This window comes from Anomaloglossus baeobatrachus, chromosome 5, assembly GCF_048569485.1.
Source record: "Anomaloglossus baeobatrachus isolate aAnoBae1 chromosome 5, aAnoBae1.hap1, whole genome shotgun sequence".
Taxonomy (NCBI): domain Eukaryota; kingdom Metazoa; phylum Chordata; class Amphibia; order Anura; family Aromobatidae; genus Anomaloglossus; species Anomaloglossus baeobatrachus.
In genome coordinates, this window is record NC_134357.1 from 437,409,996 (window position 1) to 437,433,341 (window position 23,346).

At 43.6% G+C, this 23,346-nt stretch overlaps 1 protein-coding gene across 1 annotated transcript; it reads right to left on the reverse strand.

The window, feature by feature from the left end:
- Positions 1-1,072: 1,072 nt before the first annotated feature.
- Positions 1,073-22,826, reverse strand: HRH3 (histamine receptor H3). Its single transcript, XM_075350400.1, has 3 exons — positions 22,307-22,826; positions 21,889-22,055; positions 1,073-5,203 (listed from the first exon to the last, which is right to left on the reverse strand). Exons 1-3 carry the CDS (start codon positions 22,548-22,550, stop codon positions 4,304-4,306), a joined length of 1,311 nt encoding a protein of 436 aa, XP_075206515.1. The 5' UTR covers positions 22,551-22,826; the 3' UTR covers positions 1,073-4,303.
- Between the last annotated feature and the right edge of the window lie 520 nt (positions 22,827-23,346).

The following is a 23,346-nucleotide window of genomic DNA, read 5'->3' on the forward strand; positions in this document are numbered from 1 at the left end:
CGCATACTTTCTTTGGTGAAGAAGAACCCGTTCACAACATCAACTGAAGTCCAGAACACTCTCAGTGAAGTAGGTGTATCTGTCTCTAAGTCAACAGTAAAGAGAAGACTCCATGAAAGTAAATATAAAGGGTTCACATCTAGATGCAAACCATTCATCAATTCCAAAAATAGACAGGCCAGAGTTAAATTTGCTGAAAAACACCTCATGAAGCCAGCTCAGTTCTGGAAAAGTATTCTATGGACAGATGAGACAAAGATCAACCTGTACCAGAATGATGGGAAGAAAAAAGTTTGGAGAAGAAAGGGAACGGCACATGATCCAAGGCACACCACATCCTCTGTAAAACATGGTGGAGGCAATGTGATGGCATGGGCATGCATGGCTTTCAATGGCACTGGGTCACTTGTGTTTATTGATGACATAACAGCAGACAAGAGTAGCCGGATGAATTCTGAAGTGTACCGGGATATACTTTCAGCCCAGATTCAGCCAAATGCCGCAAAGTTGATCGGACGGCGCTTCATAGTACAGATGGACATTGACCCCAAGCATACAGCCAAAGCTACCCAGGAGTTCATGAGTGCAAAAAAGTGGAACATTCTTCAATGGCCAAGTCAATCACCAGATCTTAACCCAATTGAGCATAAATTTCACTTGCTCAAATCCAGATTTAAGACGGAAAGACCCACAAACAAGCAAGACCTGAAGGCTGCGGCTGTAAAGGCCTGGCAAAGCATTAAGAAGGAGGAAACCCAGCGTTTGGTGATGTCCATAGGTTCCAGACTTAAGGCAGTGATTGCCTCCAAAGGATTTGCAACAAAATATTGAAAATAAAAATATTTTGTTTGGGTTTGGTTTATTTGTCCAATTACTTTTGACCTCCTAAAATGTGGAGTGTTTGTAAAGAAATGTGTACAATTCCTACAATTTCTATCAGATATTTTTGTTCAAACCTTCAAATTAAACGTTACAATCTGCACTTGAATTCTGTTGTAGAGGTTTCATTTCAAATCCAATGTGGTGGCATGCAGAGCCCAACTCGCGAAAATTGTGTCACTGTCCAAATATTTCTGGACCTAACTGTATGTGCACAGTGATTCCACCAGCAGAATAGAGAGTGCAGCTCTGTGGTACAGTACAGGCTGTGACTCAGGATCAGTACAGGATAAGTAATGTATGTAGTGAGTGCAGCTCTTGAGTATAATACAGTATAATGCTCAGGATGAGTATAGGATAAGTTTTGCATTGTATGCACACAATGACTCCACCTGCAGAATAGTCCGTACAGCTCTGGCGCATCATACACAATGTTTCTCAGAATTGGAACAGTGTAAGTAATATATACATACACACAATGACTCCACCAGCAGAATAGTGAGTACAGCTCTGGAGTTATAATAAGATTTAACTCTGGGCAGAAACACGATAAGTACTTTCACATTTGTATACAGTTTTTCCACCAACAGAATAGTGAGTGCAGCTCTGGACTGTAAATCAGGACAAGTTATGTTATTATATCGATATATATACATACATACATACACACTGCACATTCCATGTTGATTATATTTATATGTAAAATGTTTTCTTTTTTCCCCCTTTCAGGAAAGCTCTTTCTATTGACACAAGTTGTATACATTACTAGTTAAGGCCTCATTCACACATCAGTAATTTTGATCAGTATTTGTTGCCAAAACCAGGAGTGTCTCCAAATAATATGTGGCAGTCTTTCAATTATAGTTTTTCTCTGTGAGCTCCGCTCCTGGCTTTGGCACACAAACACTGATGCAAAGCACTGACATGTGAATGAGGCCTTAAAGGACTTTTAAAGTATTTTTCAGATATCTAATTCCATAAAATTGTAACATATATAAGAGTGAGAGCAGCTAAGGGGTAACTGGTGGAATAGAGACGTTTTGGACCCCTAGAACAGAGGGTGTTTCTTTCTGCGGACCAGTCTCTGGAGGGACTATATTGTTGGTAAGGCAAGAGTGGAGGCCTTAGGCCGGAGTCACACTTGTGAGAGACTCGCATCGCATCGCCCGGCACGGCTGCACACTCTCCAGACAGGAGCGTCTCAGCTGAATGTATTTCTATGCAGCTGACCCGCTCCTGTCCGGACAGTGTGAGGCCGTGCCGGGTGATGCGATGTGAGACTCAGGCGAGTCTCTCTCAAGTGTGACTCCAGCCTTACCACCAATATAGTCCCTCCAGAGAACTCCACAGCTTTTCCACATTCAGGTCCAGAGGGAATTGACAAACAGAGATTCTTCTCTCCGAGAGCCCCATGGCCCAATCTTTCAGCAAAAGCAGTGAGGCACAATGGGAATTTTTTAATTATTAATGTCTGGTTAATATTCTCATTCGCAATAAAAACCTAATGAAAATACTGATATTTAATTAGCAAAATCTCTGAATACTTGGGATTTGCACATTTAAAGGTCAATTCCTCATGGCCTTTTATATCCAATTTTATAGCTTAATGTAATCTGTTCCTGGTCGGCAGCTATTAGAATCACTTTTACCATAAGAAAATATCCTTTATTGTTTCTGAGACATTAAGCACAGAGACACGACACGTCACATCCAGATGCCATTTTTTCACCTTTTCAGGTTGTGTCTCCTCACATGCAGAGAACACGTATATGACATAAACTTTAATACGAAACACAACATTGTTCGTTTTCAAAGCCATTGGTTTTTAGAGGCTGCACTATAATTGATGAATACCGTAAAGGGTGGGACATTTAGGTAAAAGGTCTATGACTTATTAGGATGGGTGTAGTAAGGGGCTCTCCAAAATTTTCAGTAATCTCGGACTGTTTGTGTTCTAGAGTCATAGACATTGATCTACACAGTAGAAGATTCAACCAGTTGTTTGACTGTCCCTATAAGTAACTCCTAGGAGTGCATATATAGGATAAAGGGTCCTTACCTATGCTATCACCCACTTCCCACAATGCTTGTTCCCCTTCCTACCACTTCTATAAAAGAAAATTTTATGCTGATAAATTTTGTAATATTTCTTTATAGTAATCAGAGATCTCTTTTTCTTATATAGTGTTCCCCATCCCCTGCATAGCCATAGAGTTAAAACATAATGTGCTGGCTGCATGCAACCACCACTAGAGGGAGCACAGGAGCCCACTGTTCACACATTGAACTCAATAGCACCACAGTATGCAGTGAGCTCCCTCTAGTGGTGATTCCAGACATTCTGAATTTTAGTTTTTATACCTATATGTATGCAGGGGATTAGGTGCTCTGTACTAGAAAAGCAGCTCAATTTGCAATAAACATATATTAAAGATGTGCCCCCTTTCAGAAAATGTTATGCTTGAAGTGTTGCTTGTTATAATGAAATGAGTATTACATGCTGGCTCTCCACCATTGCCCTGGTCTCTGTAATCACATTGGCTACAAGATTGTCAATCAGTGAGCTCAACGGCTTGTGCCATCTACACAAGTATATCCGCTGAGCTCAGTGATTGGCTGCAGTGGCGTCAATGGGACTTCAGTGGTAGAGAGTAAGTGCTGGACCCTTGGATAAGTAATTTCAGGGTTGTTGGGGTTTTTTTGGGGGAGGGGGGGATTCATAACTACTGCAGCTTATAGCAGAAGGTTTTCTGAAAAAACCTCCTTTTCTCCTTCTGGGCCTCCTTTTCTCATGGGCATTTCAGCATGACACTTACTGCTTTTGCATGAAGCCTGCCATGGTGGTTTACTTATTGGCTTTGCTAGCTTGGGCCAAGGGTTTATATTAGACCAGGGGAAATATGTTAGGGTTTCCTCCATTTACATTTGTCCTCCTCATTGCAAAAACATAATGACAGGTCAATATGTATATATGAGCACCATGTGGACAAGAACCAGTGTGAGGGCAATTTCTGTACAGCTTGGTGGTATATATTAGCAACAAGGAAGGAACAAGTATAAAATAATCAATAGATCAAAACACGTATTATATCCATGAGGTGGGAAGATATCTCCAGCTGTATGGTCCTTATACCCAACGTAGACGACACCACATGAAGCAGCTATGAAATGAAGCGTTCCGCACAAGGAACAATGCCTGCAATGGTGTTTAATGGCTTCCCAAAAGTGATCTCATTGCATTGAATAGATTCAATCACCAAATCCTTGATTGTCCCTGAAATCCTTCCACTTGATTGATCAACTTTTTCAACCTCCAGTCAACTTTCTTCATGGACTGACCCTTTATTTTTATTTTTTTTCTTCTACCCGTACTTGTATCTCACCCCATCATAAGGAAACCAGCCTACCTTTACCCTGAGTTCTCTCACTTCCAGCAATGGGGGAGTTTGCTACTCTGCTTAATTTTCATTTTCTGGGGGCACAAAATCTTCTTAAATGCCCTTCTAAAGCTGTAATGGCACAAGGGATACAACATGGGGTTCACAGCGGAGTTTACCCACAGCAGCCAAAAAGAGGCTTCATACCAAAACTCTGGAATACAGTGCCCCCTGCAGGCTGCCCTTATTATCATCAGTAAGGTGTAAGGCGCCCAGCATAGCCCAAATACACAGACAATGACAGCTAATGACTTTGCTATTTTTTTGTCTCTTGATAACCGAAAACGTTGGGCTATTCCTTGAGAAACCATCCTCATGCGTTTCTCTAGGGATGGAGTAGAACCAGACTCAGCAAAACTTCTTCTGGTACTTCCAACTTTTCCAAGGACAGTCAATGAAGTTCCATTTAGAGAGGTTCTTTTGACACCTTTGACTCTTTCCAAGATTTCAGCCTCGGTTGCCTTAAAAATGGCCTTGTCAGCATCTCTAGCTTTCGACCCCTTATGGAACGACTTCCAACATTTTAGGGAGTTGGACTTGATGGGCTCAGCCATGATCTTTGGATTGTCAGTGGTGGTTTGACTGTGAGCTTCTTGCATCAGGTCCAGCCTGGCTTTTGTCCTCTTCTGAATATTTAGGTAGATACTGACATTAAAGAAAGTCACACTGATGAAAGGTGTGAAGAACTCTATGGTGGAAGCAGTGATTAGGAAGTACCAGTTGTAGAAGAATTCAGCAAAGCATTCTCCTTCAGGGATGATCGTCTTGCCTGCAATATATTCCCATGTGATAATGGCTGGTCCATACAGTAAGAAGGCCAGGAGCCAGACCATGGACATCTTCAACACTGCATGCTTGCTGTTACTCTGCTGAGCCCTGTAGCTAACCTGAGTAGAAAAAAAAGTATTATCCAAGGTCCAAAAATATTTGCTATATACTATACTATCATTGTATTACATGCACATGAATCATATTGCCAGTAGGATATCAGCAAGTGTTCAGACACATTCTAAGCCCATGAAAATTATCTTCTGGTGTTAAATATCTAATATATAAAGCTGAATGTGTGTGTATGTATGTATGTATGTATGTCCGGGATTGGCATTTGCACTGTCGCAGCTACAGGCACAAAATTTTACACATTCACACTTCTGGACCCCGACAGCGTCATAGGCTATGTTTTGAGGGGAAATTTTAACCCCGCGCTTTACAGTTATTCACCAAAAAACCTGCCTCCATTAAAGCGAATGGAGCTGGGAGCCACAGTGCAGCCAGAACTTCAGAAGAATGTGCAGCCACGCCCTTAAATGGAATGTTGGCGTGTCACAATGCAGCCAGGGAAAGAGACAGACACAGACAGGGAAAGAAACAGACATAGACAGGGTTAGAGACAGACATAAAGAGACAGACTGACAGGGAAAGAGAGGGAAAGAGAGAGACAGGTTAAGAGACAGACACAGACAAAGAGACAGACTGACAGGGAAACAGACAGACAGGGAAAGATAGGGAAAGAGACAGACAGGTAAAGAGACAGACACAGGGAAAGAGAGGGAAAGAGACAGACAGGTAAAGAGAGACAGGGAGAGAGACAGACAGGGAAAGTGACAGAGATAGATAGACAGGGAAAGAGATTGAGACAGACGGAGAAAGAGACAGAGACAGACAGGGAAAGAGACAGACAGACAAAGAGATAGAGAGAGAGACAGAGAGATATATACAGAGGGGGAGACAGATATTATAATTACATTTATATCTATTTCTTTTGTGGTTTTTGTGTGCAGAATACATTTTTGTTAATACATTCTATTTTGTTAACAGCAGTTATTAACCCAGGCGAAGCCGGGTAGTACAACTAGTAAATTTATAAAGGGGAGGAGGGGGATGGAACTGCAGTTTTCATTTAGAATAATAATTAAATAACATCATGGAAAAGTGGGACGGGGACCCTCAGAGAGGAAACGTCTGATTGGCTGAGCAACTGCTTTAGCAACTCAATTACAGCCTTATTGGCAGATACTCCGCTTTCCTACAAGATACAATGTGGAAAACAGCTCAATAGAATTTGACAGAGGACGACAACACAAGGACTCAATTTTGCAAATTCTATTCGTAAAATGAGCTTCACCGTTCGGACTTTGGCAACATGATGGATGAGTGATTGCTCACTTCGGGCACTGACATCTATCATGTCAGCGATTATCAAGTTTAAGCTTGTACAACACCCAATGGGGGAAGTTTAAATACATTAATGTAAATAGGAGCGGGCAATTATGTAAAGGTGGCATCTACATAATTCAAGACCAATAACCGGTGAGTTAAGGAAAGTATCTGCAAGCCTATTCAGCACTATACAGTATATGTGACAATGTTCCTCCCCTACTGTAAATTAGAAGATTATTAGAAGTCGGTTTAGAAACCTCATTCTCATATACCCTATTACTGTGTTCATGGCGAGGTCCTCTGTTCAGGATCATCATCTTTAGACCAGATTGGAGAGCAGTTATGAAAAGCGTCTCTCGCTCTAGAGGGCTTTTCCTGTCCCTCATTACACAGTCTTCCTATTGAGATGAACGGGTGCTCTGTAATGCTTATTTTTTTTCTCATGGTGGCGCTCCAGGGAGGTTGAACAACTACTGCCAGGTTTCCCCACTGAATACAGCTGATCACTGGGGGTCCCAAATGTGGGAGATTTTGTAAGGAACCTTTCAGACAAGTAGGGATCAAGGAGTTCATCCAGGAGACTTCAAACAAAGTATTTTATAGAAGACCCAGAACTCTAAAGGAACTCTGAATATCCTCCATAATATATAGTAGGAATACAGCATTCTCTATGCAGCTGTAGCTGCTTCAGAACCTCTTTTTAAAGTACAAGGCAGAGTTATTTTTAAACAAGAAAAAAAAAAATCTGCAGCAGCTAAGTGTACATACATTTGAGCTGTGTGTTATGAGGTTCTGCAGCAGCTGATTTGTGTATTATTATCTAAAGGGGAAACTATTCTCCTTGCAGAAACTGACACACCATTCCAGCATGCCAGTGAGGAGACTAAGCCGCAATGGTCAAGTGGGAAATATTCAAATAGTTTCTTCAGGGAGGAAAAAGACAAACTCTGGTGCCAGCTATTGGAGGTAGCAATCCTAAAAGCCAAAAGTGACCATTTAACGAGTTTTGTCGTATGACTTCGGATTTATGCCAGATCAGAACCTCAATTTGCAGACACGGTGTTTCGTGATGGTTGTCTCTCGTTGGTGCAAAGTATGAGATCTGATCTGGCTGTATTTCCCAGAGGAGCATTCTGGCTTAAAGTGTCCTCACTGGCATGCTGGAATGGTAGACGCTATGATAATCTAAAACAGCTGTGGTGCGCCTAATGTTTTGCGGCGGCAGCGGTAATTCTATGAGGTTCTACAGCTGTAGTGCTGTGTATTTTGATAATGTCCAGCGTCTGAAGTGTGTGTTATGAGATTCTGAAGCAGTTGGTCCATAGCATTCTATGAATATACAATGGAACCTTGGTTAACGAGAACAATCTGTTCTGGGAGTGGGCTTATTAACCAAGTTACTCGTGTAGCAAAGCAAAATTTCCCATAGTAAATCATTGCAGTTCAGACAATTCGTTCCACAACGTCCCATCCTGGTCCCCTATTGTGCCATTCCACACATGCACAAACACGCACAAACATACACAAACACGTACGCACACACACATTATGCTCACCTTACCTTCCGTTCCATCGCCGGCCTCCTGGTTCTTGCAGTTCGCCGGTACAGGATGTGTATCGAGTAACCATCGCGACCAATGCCGGAACCTCCGCTGCCAGAGTGCTGACGTCAAAGGCAGGAGCCGCTTGCCTCTGATTGGTCAGCGCGCTGCCTTTGAGTAGCAGCTGATTGCGGAAGTTCCTCCCTCGTCGCGATGGTTACCGATACACATCCTGTAGCGGCGAACTACAAGAACCATGAGGCCGGCGATGGAACAGAAGGTAAGGTGAGCATAATATGTGTGTGTGCGTGCATGTTTGTGTGTGTTTGTACCTGTTTGTGTGTGTTTGTGCGGACTGCAAGAACGGGTTAGAGCGCGGTGGATGTACGGAACAGGAAGTGTGTGCGGTGAGTATTTTGCTCGTACAGCAAAGCTTGCTCGTAAACTAAGTTACAAATTTACAGCAAGCTTTGCTCATTAAGTGAAATACCCGCTAACTGGGTTACTCGTTAACCGAGGTTCCACTGTATTGCAGTACCTCTTTAAAGGAGTTGTCCGACATTAGCTTACCAAACATTTTTGAGTTTATCTGTGCTGTATTGTCATATAAATCACCCCTACATTGTTATTTTTTGTTTTCTAACTTTTGTTCCTATTGAATTATCCCTTTATTCTCTGCAGCTCTTTGTTTACATTCAGCTCCAGCAAACTGACCTCTTCCTGTGCCACACCTCCCAGTCAGAGCTGGCATCGCCCGGCCTCAGTGTCCAGGCTCGCCCCCTGCCCGCCCTCACTGTCCAGCCTCGCCCCCTGCCCGCCCCCTGCACACACATTTCCTGTCAGTATTCTGCCCCAGCACCTGACCTATTATCACTCTAGCATTGGAAATAACAGCCCCACATCGGGCTCTGCGCCCGACACACACATCGGGCTCTGCGCCCCCCACCCACATCGGGCTCTGCGCCCCCCACCCACATCAGGCTCTGCGCCCCCCACACACATCGGGCTCTGCAACCTCCCCCCTCACACACACACACAAACGGTGCTCTGTACTGACCCCCCCCACCATCGTTTTGTACCGACCCCTACCCCCATAGGAAACACATGTAGGCTACATTCACATGACCGTTCAGTTTTTGCGGTTCGCAAAAAAACGGTCCTTTTTTTTCACGGATGCATCCGTGTCATCCGTGTTCCTTCCGTTTTTTTGCGGACCACAAGAAACGGAAGCAGCAAGAAAGATAAATAGATATGTAGATATAGAGATGGATAGATAGATATAGAGACAGAGAGATAGACGGATGAATGAATGGGATAGATAGATAGATGAGAAAGACCTATATAATGTCCCACCTCCCTGCATATTCTAAGCTGGCACCCTTTAGTGACTTTCATGTGGCACTAAAGGGTGCTTAGCCTTGTATTTAGCCAAAAAATAAATAATTAAAAAAACCCGACGTGGGGTCCCCCCTATCTTTTGTAGCCAGCTAGGGTAAAGCAGACGGCTGCAGCCTACAAACCACAGCTGGCAGCTTCACCTTGGCTGGTAATCCAAAACAGAGGGCACCTCTCGCTGTTATTTTAAATTATATAAATAATTTAAAAAATAAAACAAAACGTGGGGTCGCCCCCAAATTGGATCACCAGCCAAGGTAAAGCGGACAGCTGTGGTCTGGTATTCTCAGACTAGGGAGGTCCACTGTTATTGGACACTCCCCAGCCTAAAAATAGCAGGCTACAGCCGCCCCAGAAGTGGCGCATCCATTAGATGTGCCAATCCTGGTGCTTCGCCCCAACTCATCCCGTTGCCCTGGTGCGGTGGAAAACGGGGTAATATACGGGGTTGATGCCAGATGTGTAATGTCACCTGGCATCAAGCCCAACAGTTGGTGATGTCACGCATCTATCAGATACCCGGCATCACCAACCCAGTCAGTAATAAAAAAAAAAAAAAATAGACAACAAAAAAAGTTTTATTTGAAAAAACACTCCCCAAAACATTCCCTCTTTCACCAATTTATTGAAAAGAACAATAAAATCAGGGTTCCGGCGTAATCCAATAAGGGGGTCCCACGACAATCCATACCATAGTCAATGTCCCAATCAATGAAGAACAGAATGTTCCCCATTGTCTGGGAGACCAGTGCAGTTACCTGAGCTAACATCAATAGCCCAGGTCACTGCAGGGGATGACGAGTGGTGCTGTCAGGAGGTTAGATCAGATCATTACGTGCAGTGACGATCTCCTGCTCTACTGACGTCAGCGCCGTCACTGACTTCTATGGCCGCCGCGTTCTCAGCAGTATCGCGAGAGCCCGTGACGTCACCGCTAGTGTCAGTCTCGGGTCGCCCGCGAGATGTGACGTGAGAACACGGCGGGCATAGAAGGCAGTGACAGCGGTGATGTCGGCAGAGGAGGAGATCGTCACAGTTGGTAATGATCTCATCTAACCTCCTGACGGCAGCGCTCGTCATCCCCGCGGCTGCACGCACTGTGAGAAGCTGCTGATACACTGCAGTGCGAGCAGCCGCGGGGCTTGAGCGGGACACAGACTGCACATGCACTCCTGCTATCCTAAGCACTGTAAGCAGGGGGCCCGGTGCTGGCGGTGACACCGTGGGTGGGGAGAGTATGGGGTGCGGGGGAATGTGTGGGAGGGTGCAGGGAAGGGGGCGGTGACTCCACGCACTGTATCTGCCCAGCAGGGCGGCAACATGCTGTTCCCAGATTTGCATGTCAACATGGTCCTGCCCATGTTGACATGAAATGACCGGAAGCAGCAAAATCGCGGCAGGAGCGGTCACATGACCACTCTGTGCCGGGGGAGAGGGTCTGACAGCAGGGCAGGTAAGTGGTCACTATCTACTTACCTGCCCCAATGTAGCCCAATAGGGTAATAATAAAAAAAAGTCAAAATAAGCCGGATAACCCCTTTAAATAAGAAACAATACTAATTGCCTAGGTGAAAAAAATGTCCTACAACGTCCCACAAAGATGAAAAACCCATTCTGTAGGAAGAGAAAGTGTCACCTATGTCCCGCTCCTCAAATCTGTAGAATTGTCAGGTTGTGACATCAGAATGTGATAATTCTAAAAACCAAACATTATACGCAGGTTTGTAAAGACTTCTAATACTGGCGTCTGTTTTATTGCTGAACATTTATATTTTAATGGTGATCATTAGTGACTGTGTTTAGCGAGGTCCTGACCTTGTGTAATAGGTCACTCTGTGCCTCCTGAACTTTCTATCTGCCAGCCAGAGAAGGACAATTTTAAATTAAAGAGTTTTCTGTCATGTCTGCTGGTGTAATTATTCTGGTTTGCTTGCCTTGCCAAGCATTTCATTTGATGTGCAGAAATCCATTAAGAATTCCCCAGATACCAAGGATTACCTGCCTCAGCACAGCCTGGATCACCGCTCTGCCCGACATTGACCAATTCCTTGGAGGATATATATCCAGGATATATCATCCGTGACCCATGAGACACCAGGAAAGATTTGCGATCAGCCACTAAATAGTGCTCTGCATAGTGGCTGCCTATATGGCGCCACCTACAGGAAGATCTATAGCGGTGTATATAGAGAGGAATTTTGTAGTTTTATTTAATTAGAGCTTTAAAGGAATGTTTATCTTTAAAGGGGATGTCTACTACTTTTACATTGATGGCCTGTCCTAGGAATTGGTCATCAATGTTTGATCGGCTGGGATCTGACACCCTGCACCCCTGCCGATCAGTTGTTCTCGGAGTTGGTGGTGGCAGCAGGCGGATGGAAATGCTCAGTTCTGGTGCTGCTCCGTCAACTGATGGTGGCCGCAGCCGGGTACTGCACATTCAAATCAATAGGAGGCGGATGTGTAGTACCCGGCCGCAGCCACCATCAGACAACGGAGCAGCTCTGGAACTGAGCATTTCCGGCTGCCTGTTGCTGCCGCTGGTACCGAGAACAGCTGATTGGCAGGGTTCCAGGTGTTGGACCCTAGCCAACCAGACATTGATGACCTATCCTAAGGATAGGCAATTAATGTAAAAGTAGTGGACAACCCCTTTAATTCTGCTGCAGAATCTAAGGCCACGTGCACACGTTGAGTATTTGGTGAGTTTTTTTACCTCAGAATTTGTAGCCAAAACCAGGAGTGGAGCAATCAGAGGAAAAGTATAATAGAAACACGGGCACCACTTCTGTATTTTTTACCCACTCCAGGTTTTGGTTACAAATACTAAGGTAAAAAACTCACCAAATAATCAACATGTGAACGTGGCCTAAAGCTCCATTGCATTCTTCTACCGCTTTGAATCTGTCAGATAAACTTAATGTCTCCATGGTAACAGACTACAAACAAACTCAGCGTCGTCTGATTTCACTTCTTATTTTGCTTCCTGCTAACCTTCTGAATGTAGGAAAACAGAGGAATAAGTATGAGGTGACCGATGGAGCAGAGTATGGGCTGCATCATCAGCTGTAGAGGGGAAAAAAGGACACGTTTCTAATTAGGATTCTCAAACTCTCTTCATTTTTCATTTTAGATACATGGATGGGAGGACGAACCTTCCCTTTAATCAAATTAATTTTTCAATACCGTTGGGACAGATTTATTAATACTATTTTACATTTAGACAGCTTAGAACAAGACAAGATGCACCACATTTATCACAGTGGCCCATGCTGCATGTTATTTACATGTACTATTAAGCGGGCTTTACACACAGCAACATCGCTAGCAATTTCGCTGGTGAAAGCACCCACCCCCTTCGGTTGTGCGTCACAGGCAAATCACTGCCCGTGGTGCACAACATCGTTTACACCAGTCACACCACTTACCTGCTTAGCGACATCGCTGTGACCCGCAAACCGCCTCCTTTCTAAGGGGGCGGTTAGTTCGGCGTCACAGCGGCGTCACTAAGCGGCCGCCCAATAGAAGCGGAGGGGCGGAGATGAGCGGGCCGAACATCCTGCCCATCTCCTTCCTTCCTCATTGCGGGCGGCCGCAAGTGCGGTGATGTTCCTCTTTCCTGCGGTGTCACACATAGTGATGTGTGCTGCCGCAGGAACGCCGAACAACATCGTACCTGCAGCAGTAACGATAATCGGGATTACAACGACCGGACAACGATCAACGATATGGTGAGTATTTTTGATCGTTAATGGTCGTTCGTGCGTTTCACGCGCAACAACGTCGCTAAAGAGTCCGGATGTGCGTCACGAATTCCGTGACCCCCAACGACATCTCGTTAGCGATGTCGTTGCGTGTAAAGCCCGCTTTACTATTTATTTACTTACTGCAGGGTATTTGCTTATTATTTTTATCCTAGGTTTTGTCTTTAATGGCCACAGTGTGAACATGCACTTACACCTTGCACGAATAACCGGTGTGCCAGCATATTCTTTCAGATTTGCTTTAGTTTCTTGGACTTTGTACATATAGTGGTGTTTTGCCTTTTGAGCTGTGCATTGTTTATATTGCTTTTCATGGACAGGTGCAGAACGGTCAGGCCTGAGTCCTGCTCTGTCCCCATCTATTGAGGTGGCACTTAAAAGGTGAATCATCCTGATTGGGTACACTTTGTCGCAGTGGGATGATTTTTATGCTTTTTTTAATCCAAGTAGAATTAACAAAGTATCCTTATTTACATAGACTATTACTAATGATCTATTTACTTACTGCAAGGTATTTGCTCATTATATCTATCCTAGGTTTGACTGTTAATGGCCACAGTGTGAATATACACCTACACATTGCAGTAATACCAATGCTGCTGAATTTTTTAGATATGATAAATTTGTCATAGATTTACTCCTTTTCTGCTGTGGACAATTTTAGATTTTTTTTCCCCATCTTTCAAGAGCCATAACTTTTATTTTTTCGACAATAGAGCAACACAAAGGCTTGTTATTTTGCTGGGTAAGCTGCAAATTTATTGGTCATATGGGTATTTATGTTGAGAAGAGCCATTAGATCAAATACTTAATTAACCCTCTGAACATAGAGGACTGGGAAGTGTGTTCAATGAAATCAATTCTTTACACATAAGCCAGTTAGTTTTCAGAGAACCCAAGATGGCCCCCAATGACATCATAGACCCACCTACGATGACACCCACCAATCATCTCATGGACTAACACATTGTTCAACCCACTGACCAATGACCACATCCGGGCATGTCCACTGTAGAGCCGACCATGCCCCTTTCCTAGGTTATATCGGGGCATGTTTCAGTTGAAATAAAGGCAGTTCTGGGCCACCTCTGATCGAGGAAAGATGACTATCCGACTGTGTGTGTCTGATGTCATTTTTCAAGCATGCACTCGATCCAAAATTAATTAGAATCAGGCAGTAGGCAACGAGCGAACCCTGGTTAAGTGTTCACCCTAACACTTGAATCTTTTTGACAGCTGTTTTTTGGGGGGGGGAGGGGAGGGTGAAATGGCTGAAGAAGTAAGTATATGGAAAAATTGGTTGGACTTTTACGGATGTAGTAAAACTCCCAACCCCTGTCCCTTTCCCACTCCTCACTTATGTATCTAAATGGTTAGATGCTGCACTCGCTATTGACAACAGCATCTAAGAGGTTAGTTAAACTGATGCAATTACACCTAACAGGTGCCATTCCCACAGTATTCTAGAAGGTTCACCTGTAAAGACGTTCTCCATGACTTGTTAAAATGTTAAATAATACACATTTTTTCTAAATACCTTTATTTAGCAAAAAGGTGTGTTTTATCTAGTGCACTCTGTCAGAAATTTCAAGATGGCAACTAACATAAATCAGTATGCACTGGTCCTAGATTTCACAAGATAATTAGTATTGCTTAAAGAAAGTCTGCTCAAAACAGACGTCAGGTCAGAGCAGCGTCCTGTCAGGCATGATGAACTTGCATTCCTCTGTTCAGTCAACCTGACAGGACTCTGAGCGGAGTGGAGTAAAGGAGAAGATTCTTTAGGTGACTGAAGAAGAACATCTATTTCAGGCAGCCTGACAGTTTTAGTGCAATGCAGGTAATACATTTATCTCGCTCTTCACACATCCCATCCTAGGATAGCTGCACACTGCTAGATGGAAGCTGCCATTTGTAAAATCCTGACAGAGTGCACCAGCTAATGCATGTCATTTTGCTAAATAAAGGTATTTAGAAAATATTTATAATTTCAAAGTACTTTATCACATTTCCTGGAGAATGCCTTTAAGTTTGTACTATACTACCTCTTGGTTGGCTTGAGGTCAGCTGAAGGTTTGCTACAATGGTATCCAATCTAAACAATCCTGTGAACTCAATACAGCTTTACAATTCTCTCTTCTGTCAAGTGCTGGTAAAATGCATCAATCCGGGGACTAGGTTGTTTAACGCACAGCTCATTAAATTGTGGGTCAACTTCTCATTTTTAAAGGTCTCTGTCAGCACAGAAAGACTGTTAAAACCAATTGCAGGAGCTCGGTGCATCATGGCGTGGCCAGACATTTAAGTGCACTCTACGACCTGCTTGTTTTCTCTCTATCACCATCCTCCCCCATCTCTGATTGACAGCTCTGGCTTCATAAAGGCAGAGAAGGAAGGAGATAATAATTAATAATAATTATTCACTTATGAAGTGCCATTAATGCCACACTGCTTTACATACATTGGCATAGAGGAAAATAAGCAGGTGAGAAAATGCACTCAAATGTTTGGCCACGCCATGACGCAACGAGTGCCTGTACTTGGTGAATGGAAACATTCTTGTTGGCCAACAAACTGCACGGACCAGCTGTGAGTTTGCCACAAACGTCATCTAATCTACACAATTCTCTAATTGGATACATTTTTCTTGCAAACTATCAGAAGAGGATAGACATTTGTGTTGGAGGACAGCCTAGACGCGACACAATAGTAGTAAACCCTCAGCTGGGAGAGGTGTTGAAATGTGATAGAACTCCAGACTATGGGTTTGTGCACATGTTGAGTATTTGCAGCAGATTTTTCTGCAATGAAAACAGAAGTGTTGGAAGAGAAAACACCACGTAAAATACACTTTTTTTTAAAAAACAAACATGTTTTTGATATGTTTTTACATGCGGTTTTCACTGTTCATTTGAATGGGTGAATAACGTACAGATTAAAAACATGCAAACGCTATGATAGTTTAAATCTGCAAGGAAAAATTAGGCGGCATGAGATCTCAGAAGTGTTACCCACTTGGCTAATACTGTAAAAGGTTGCATTTTTTTTTCTGCAGCAAAAACGCGTGGGTAAAAAGATGCAACAAAAACAGTGCGTGAACAAGTCTTATGGATTTATACAAGAATGTTCCACAAGGGAACATAATGCAAATAATGGGGACCTGATAGTGTAAAATTGTAGCTGGATTTATATAAAATTAGAACCCCACTTTAATATATAGCAATCCAGGTCTACATCTGCAGCTTTGGTATGTAACGATGTTGGTGATTGCTTTCTCCTATAGATTTCTCGGCTTCAGGCACTGCTGTGCTTGTGTTCAGTAACTCACGCTGCTACAATGCCCGATCAGTATATCTAGCCATTAGCGTTGGAAAACCTCATTTTGTCATACAGTACACATACCCATGTGTTGTGCTCCATACTGTGCAGGGATGTCTCATATCAGCAAGCCGCAAACACATACCATCTGTAAAAATAATGTGTTACAATGCTGCCGCATGTGCTCAGTAATCCCCCAATATTGGTCGTGTAAAATCGGTATCAGTCACATGGCCTGAATTACACACTGGGTGACCGAGCTGTTGAGCAGCGTGAGCTATGCGAGCAATAGCAGTGACCAATGCAGAATATATACCGTATATATACTGTATATATACAGTATATAAATATATATATATATATATATATCTAATATATAAAGCTCAGTGTATGTATGTGTGTATGTATGTGTGTATGTCCGCTAAAGGAATCCGCACCGTCGCATTTACAATCACGAAATTTTGCACAGACGCCCCATGTGACCCAGGGAACGTCATAGACTATGTTTTCACAGGAAACTTTAACCCCACACTTTACAGTTACTCTCCAAAAAACCCTGCCTCCATTAAACTGAATGGAGGTGGGAGCTACAGGCTATTAATAGCAACTGTCAGTGGTTGCTATAGGAACAAAATAAACTGTTAGTAAGCTGACAAGCTTATGTTTGAGGTAATAAGTAGTGATGAGCGAGTACTAAAAAGCTCGGGTGCTCGAGGCTCGGGCCGAGCATCCCAAGATACTCGTGTACTCGGCCCGAGCACCGAGCCCAATGTTATCCTATGGGAGACCCGAGTATTATTCTGAAATGACCCCCGGCAGCATATAGAAACCATAAAACTGTAAATTAAAAAAAAAAACGTGCGTGTGTGTGTAAGCGTGCATATATATATACACGCGGAGTGGAGTGCGGGAGGGGCCGTAGCCGAGCGGGGAAGTGTCGGGCTAAAGGCACGGTCATTCTGTTAGGGCCGGCCAATCACTGCAATTCCACAAGTAACAGGGCTGTGGCATTGCAGTGGTCTGCCAGCCAATCCCTGCATAAGGGCTGGCTCTAAAAAGAGCGCCAACATGAAGACCACGAGTACAGCACGAGTATCGCAAGATTACTCGGTACCCGCCGAGTAGCCCGAGTACAGTGATACTCGTGCGAGTACCGAGTAGTAACAAGCATACTCGCTCATCACTAGTAATAAGATGTCAGTGGGGAGACAGAAAGAGACAGACAGACAGAGGGAAAAAGAGGACAGACAGACAGGGAAAGAGACAGAGACAAGGAAAGAGACGAAAACAAGGAAAGAGACAGAGACAAGGTAAAGACATGGAAAGAGACAGGGAAAGAGACAAAAAACAGGGAAAGAGGCAGAGACAAGGAAAATGATAAGGAAAGAGACAGACAAGGAGAGAGACAGACAAGGAAAGAGACAGATAAGGAAGGAGACAGGGAAAGAGACAGAGACAGACGGGGAAAGAGACAGACGGGGAAAGAGACAGACGGGGAACGAGACAGACGGGGAACGAGACAGACGGGGAACGAGACAGACGGGGAACGAGACAGACGGGGAACGAGACAGACAGACAGACACAGAGAGAGACAGACAGACACAGGGATAGAGAGACAGACAGAGAGACTGATACAGAAATAGACAAAGAGACACAGACAGAGAGCGATAGAGACAGACAGACATGGATAGAGAGAGAGAAACACACATGGATAGAGACAGACAGAGACAGACAGAGAGACAGAAACACACTCAGAGACAGACAGAGACAGACACACACAGACAGATACCGAGACAGACAGAGTCAGACAGATGGATAAACAGACAGAGACAAACGGACAGAGACAAACGGACAGAGACAGACAGACAGAGACAGACAGACAAACACAAACAGGCGAAGATGGGAGACAGACAGAGAGATAGTTACTATCCTGGGCAACGCCTGGGTACTACAGTTATATATATATATATATATATATATATATATATATCTATACTATGTAAAAAATATACTCCTGTAAGATTGTAGTGGTCAGTGCTTGGATTTCCTCTCCAGAGCGGAAAAGTTAGAGAGCACCTACCACCAAGTCAAAAGTGACCAGCCTTTTGTCTTATTTTATTCCCGATGCTCCACAGCGATACGGCTGCAGAGATAGGGGCCTTTTTTATTATTGTTCCTTTTTACTGTCTTGATAAGGGGCGTGGCTCGCAAGTAAATTATGCAGCATAAAGACACACCCCAGAGGATCCTTGAGCCACACCCCCCCTTGTAAAGACCATTAAAATTTTCCCCAAATATAAAAGGTAAAACAGCAAAAAAGTGAGTTTTACTTAAAACTTAACTTTTAATCTCTCAAGTCATTAATTAATTATTAATTTTTTTATTTTTTTACAAATATTGTGAAAAATACAAACAAAATAGCGTCGAACTTTTCCTCCCAAAAATTTGGGAGAAAATAAGCGGTGCGTCTTATAATCCGAATGTAGCCTACTGGGAGGTGGTGGAGATTGGTAGCAGGAAGCAGGGGCAATGCTGGGGACACTGTGCAGGCATTACAGGCTGCTGTGCTGCAGGCGGTGAGGGCTTCAAATAACGGCGCCTGGAGTTGGCGTGTGCGCAGATGGAGCTCTCAGCTCAAGATCCCATCTGCACATGCGCTGCCTCCGGTCCATTAATATCCCAGCGCCATTTCTTTGAAGCATGCACCACCGACAGTTTCTGGGACAGCATCTGGGACACCCGCTGCACCGACCCTGCCAACTGTGACCCCGATCCACTAATGTTGCCACTCTTCCCCTCGCCCCCGGTAACACACCACAAGGATTATAAGACCAACCGCAGTTTTTTTTTTCCACCTTTTTGTCTTTAAATTTGGGGTGCCTTTTATAATCCAAAAACTACAGTATATTTACTTTCATCTATTCAGGCTAAAACCTATTAAAATAATGGACATTGGTCCAAAACCCTTCCTGTAGCTCACAATGGTGTGTCATTTACAGATTCAAAGTTAGACCCTGAGGCTTTGGCTTCCTCAATCCTCATGGAAGCCCCATTTACATATACAAGAAGGGAAAAAAAAATATAATGGCAACGTCTCACCGCTTTCCTGGTGATCCTGTCGTATCTGTCCTTTCTGTCTGTGCCTGGGTCCTATCAATCCTGTATTTAGATGGACTGTCGGACGGAGTTTATGATGTCCTGTCAGGCCCTGTATTATACTGGCCCTGGCATCCCACAAAAAACCTCCCACCCTGAGAAGGGCAGTCCTCAGCTACTCCTAGAATCTATACAGCCCTGGACTGTCCATGTTGTGCCTCTTGACACGTTTCCTCTCCGTTATGGAGAATCATCAGGGGACTATCCACACTTTTCTTCCACCATCCCACAAGCCTTGAACTACTGCCAAGTTAAAAGGTCCAAAAAAATATTTAATGGGATCAATGAAATCAGAAAAAAAAAGATTTCTTGTTTAATTTTTAGAGACAGCGCCTCTCTTGCCTGTTGGCTGTGACTGGTATTGCAGGTTGAAGAGCTGTGCTGCGGAGGTGCACTGGTGCAATGTCCACCAGGTAACAGAACTCTCTTACAAGTATGTGCAGGTAGTTCCATTATTAAATTCTTCAAACATGAACCGGTTTTCGGCTCTGTGCCGGAGCCTTTGTCAGTTGATTAGCCCCAGCATAACCCATCTATCCTTAATGCAGCAGCCAGCGTCACTTACCTGGCTATTCGTTACTAAGACACTTCCGCTCTGTGCCAATCATTGCACTAGCTGCCCATATATCATCGGATCCAATTCAAATTGCTTCTCACCAACAAAGCTCTCCAACAGTGCGGCACCCGCCTACATCTCCACCCTCATCTCTGTCTATCATCCCTACCCATTCTCTATGCTCTGCAAACGACTTTCGACTAACATCCACACTAATCTGAACCTCCCACTCCCGGCTTCAAGACTTCTCCCGAGCTGCACCAATCCTCTGGAATGCTCTACCCTAAGAAACTAGGACAAACCACAACTTACTCAGCTTCAAACACATCTTATTAGGGTGGCCTATCACACTCCCTAATCGAATTCAATTCACATAATCCCTCCACGAATTCTCAGAAGAGAACTCTCCATCAAACTCCACCGCACCCAAAAGCATCACAAAGATTGACTGACTGGTTCATGCAGCCTTATGTATCCCCCATTCCTTTGAGATGGCTGGATTATCATTGTAAATAAGCACCTGTACCTTGTCCTCCCACCTCACTGTAGATTGTAAGCTCTTACGAGCATGGTTGTCTTTATTTTTGCCTATATTATTGTATCTTCTATAACTATTACTTGCTTGTATATGAACCTCTGAATTGTACAGCGCTATAGAAATAAAGATTATTATTATTATTATTACTATGGTATTGCAGGTTAGTCCATTAGAGTAAATGTGGATGAGTTGCAATACCATACACAGCCACATGTGCAGGAGAGCACTATTTGTGAAAAAATACAAAAAGGGAATACAGGGCGGTAGAATATGTACAGTATGTGCTATTTAACTGTTAGAATAAATGTTAATGCAGTCACATATTATATGGTTTGGCACACAGATTGTTTGTCCTAGCCAAGACAATCCAGTTTTGATCCAATTGCATAGATGGTATAAGATAAGATTAATGGGTCTACTTTTATTTTCCAGGAACAGCGCCACACTTATTCCTAGGCGGTGTCTGGTATTGCAGCTAGGAAAAGGAGAATGATCTGCATTATCTATCACAGCCTATTGCCAAAAGTGATGCGGTTTCCTTTTTTTCTAATCTTTGTGATTACCAAAGCAAGGTGACATGTTAGGAGTTCATCGCAGAAATGAATGTTCTTTTCACGGTTCCTCTCCTGGCTGACGCACTTTCTGAACCATCACCCGGTGACTGCTGTCGGCTCCCTATGTGAAGTTTTTCTTAGTGAAGCTTTTTCTTAATGCTATTCATACGTAGTAATTGCATATGCCCCTGTGCAGATTGGTGTGAAATTCATGCTCAAGTCATTCAATCATCTCTATGGGAATATCATCTCCTCTATAACCTGAGCTGAATAGTTCCTACAGATTTCCTATAATTGACATAATAATATTGCAGAGGCTCAGCCGGATAACAAAAATGAAAGGATCTCTATTTTCCGCTCCTCTTATTTTTACGTTGCTTGCATTTTGGTAGCCAAGGAGTTAAGTGCAGGCGATGTCTGACACTAGGAATACATGCATTCACCCGTTGCTTATATATGATGGATTATACATTATTGTCCCCGTAGCGTCATTTGCATCCAAATGCATAGATTTGCATTCGAAGCAGCGTACCCATATATTATTAACCCATTCAGCCCTGGTCTTAAGGGGGTAGGGGGGTGTTACTCACAGCTCTGGTCACTGAAATGAATCTGTCGTAGCTTATGAGGACGATATTGAATACTGACGAGGTGCACAGTAAGTAGTCGAGTACCAGCCACAGTTTGCAGACACTTCGGCCAAAGCTCCATCTTCCAGTCAGCACGTAGGGCACATAGAGAGGGATGCACAGGGCTCCTGTAAGAAGCAACACACAAATCCTATTACTGCCATGCCTGGTACAAGAGATCAGCAACTTTCATGGATTTTTAATGCTGAAATCTGGATCCAGAGCTCCTTACAAAACTCTTGTATCTCCCCAATAACATCCATTGCATGGACTTGTGTCAGATGTGGTTCCGAATAGCATTACCCAACAGCTCCTGTCTGTGCCAGCCTTACTCACATGAACAGAGCAGAGGAAGAAGATGGAGAGTTGGATACTTTACCTACTAGAAAGTCAGAGATAGCCAGGTTGAGTAGAAAGTAGTTATTCTGCGTCCTAAGACTGGAGTCCACCACAAATGCCAACATGACCAATGCATTGCCTAAAACAGTGGTCACTATCAAAATCCCCATGAGTACAGCCAAAACCACCGTCCAGACAAAGGCAAAGTTGCCTGGTAAGGCTGCTGTACCTCCATTGGTCTTCCAGGAGTCATTCAGATGCCAGGTTTGCTGGGTGCTGGCCATTTCAGCACCCACAGTGGTCTCTAGGCTGACAGCATAGTATCCAATGGTACAGTCAGTAGATTGGGCATCTTTCTATAAAAGAGGGCGACCAATATGAGACCAATCTAATACGATATCCAAAGCCATCTGTTTCCGCATAGTCCATTCAAGTCAACTTTAGAATATGCAGAACTGCATAGCTCTCCCCTAGTGCCTGCGTCTGCACGCCTAGTTATTATCTGTCTGAACCCATCTGCTTCCTTCACCACCTGAATCTCTACCCCACTTCAGTAATATAGAAACACCACCTCCCAATATCTCTAGTGCTGGACTGCACCTCCTCCATGCCTCCCCACCATCCACCCCCAGCCAAAGAGCCTCACACAATTCACACACTCCACAGCCTCCCTGGCAGAGAGAGAGGAGCTCAGTTATAAATATCAGACACAATCAGCTGGAAATCAGCTTCGGAAGGGAAAAATAAAATTCCGTTTAACGCTATCTTCTCTGGCGCTGGGGGTAGGGGGTCAGAAGAAAAGGGGGCGATTCTTAAACAGGAGCATGTCTTTCCCGTAACTGAAATTTTTTTTATATTTTGATGTATTTCAATATGATGGTAATATGTTACAATAATAATATTGTGAATATTGTTTTTACCGTACAAATTCTACAATTTAATGTATTACTCATATTTGAATAGCATGTCGTGTTCTTGCTCTAGACCCCATAAAGCATGGTCTGTTGTACCACAGCCCCCCTATGCCACCTCCTGGAGACTCATTAACATAACAATTACCCTTTGATTTTTCAGATCATA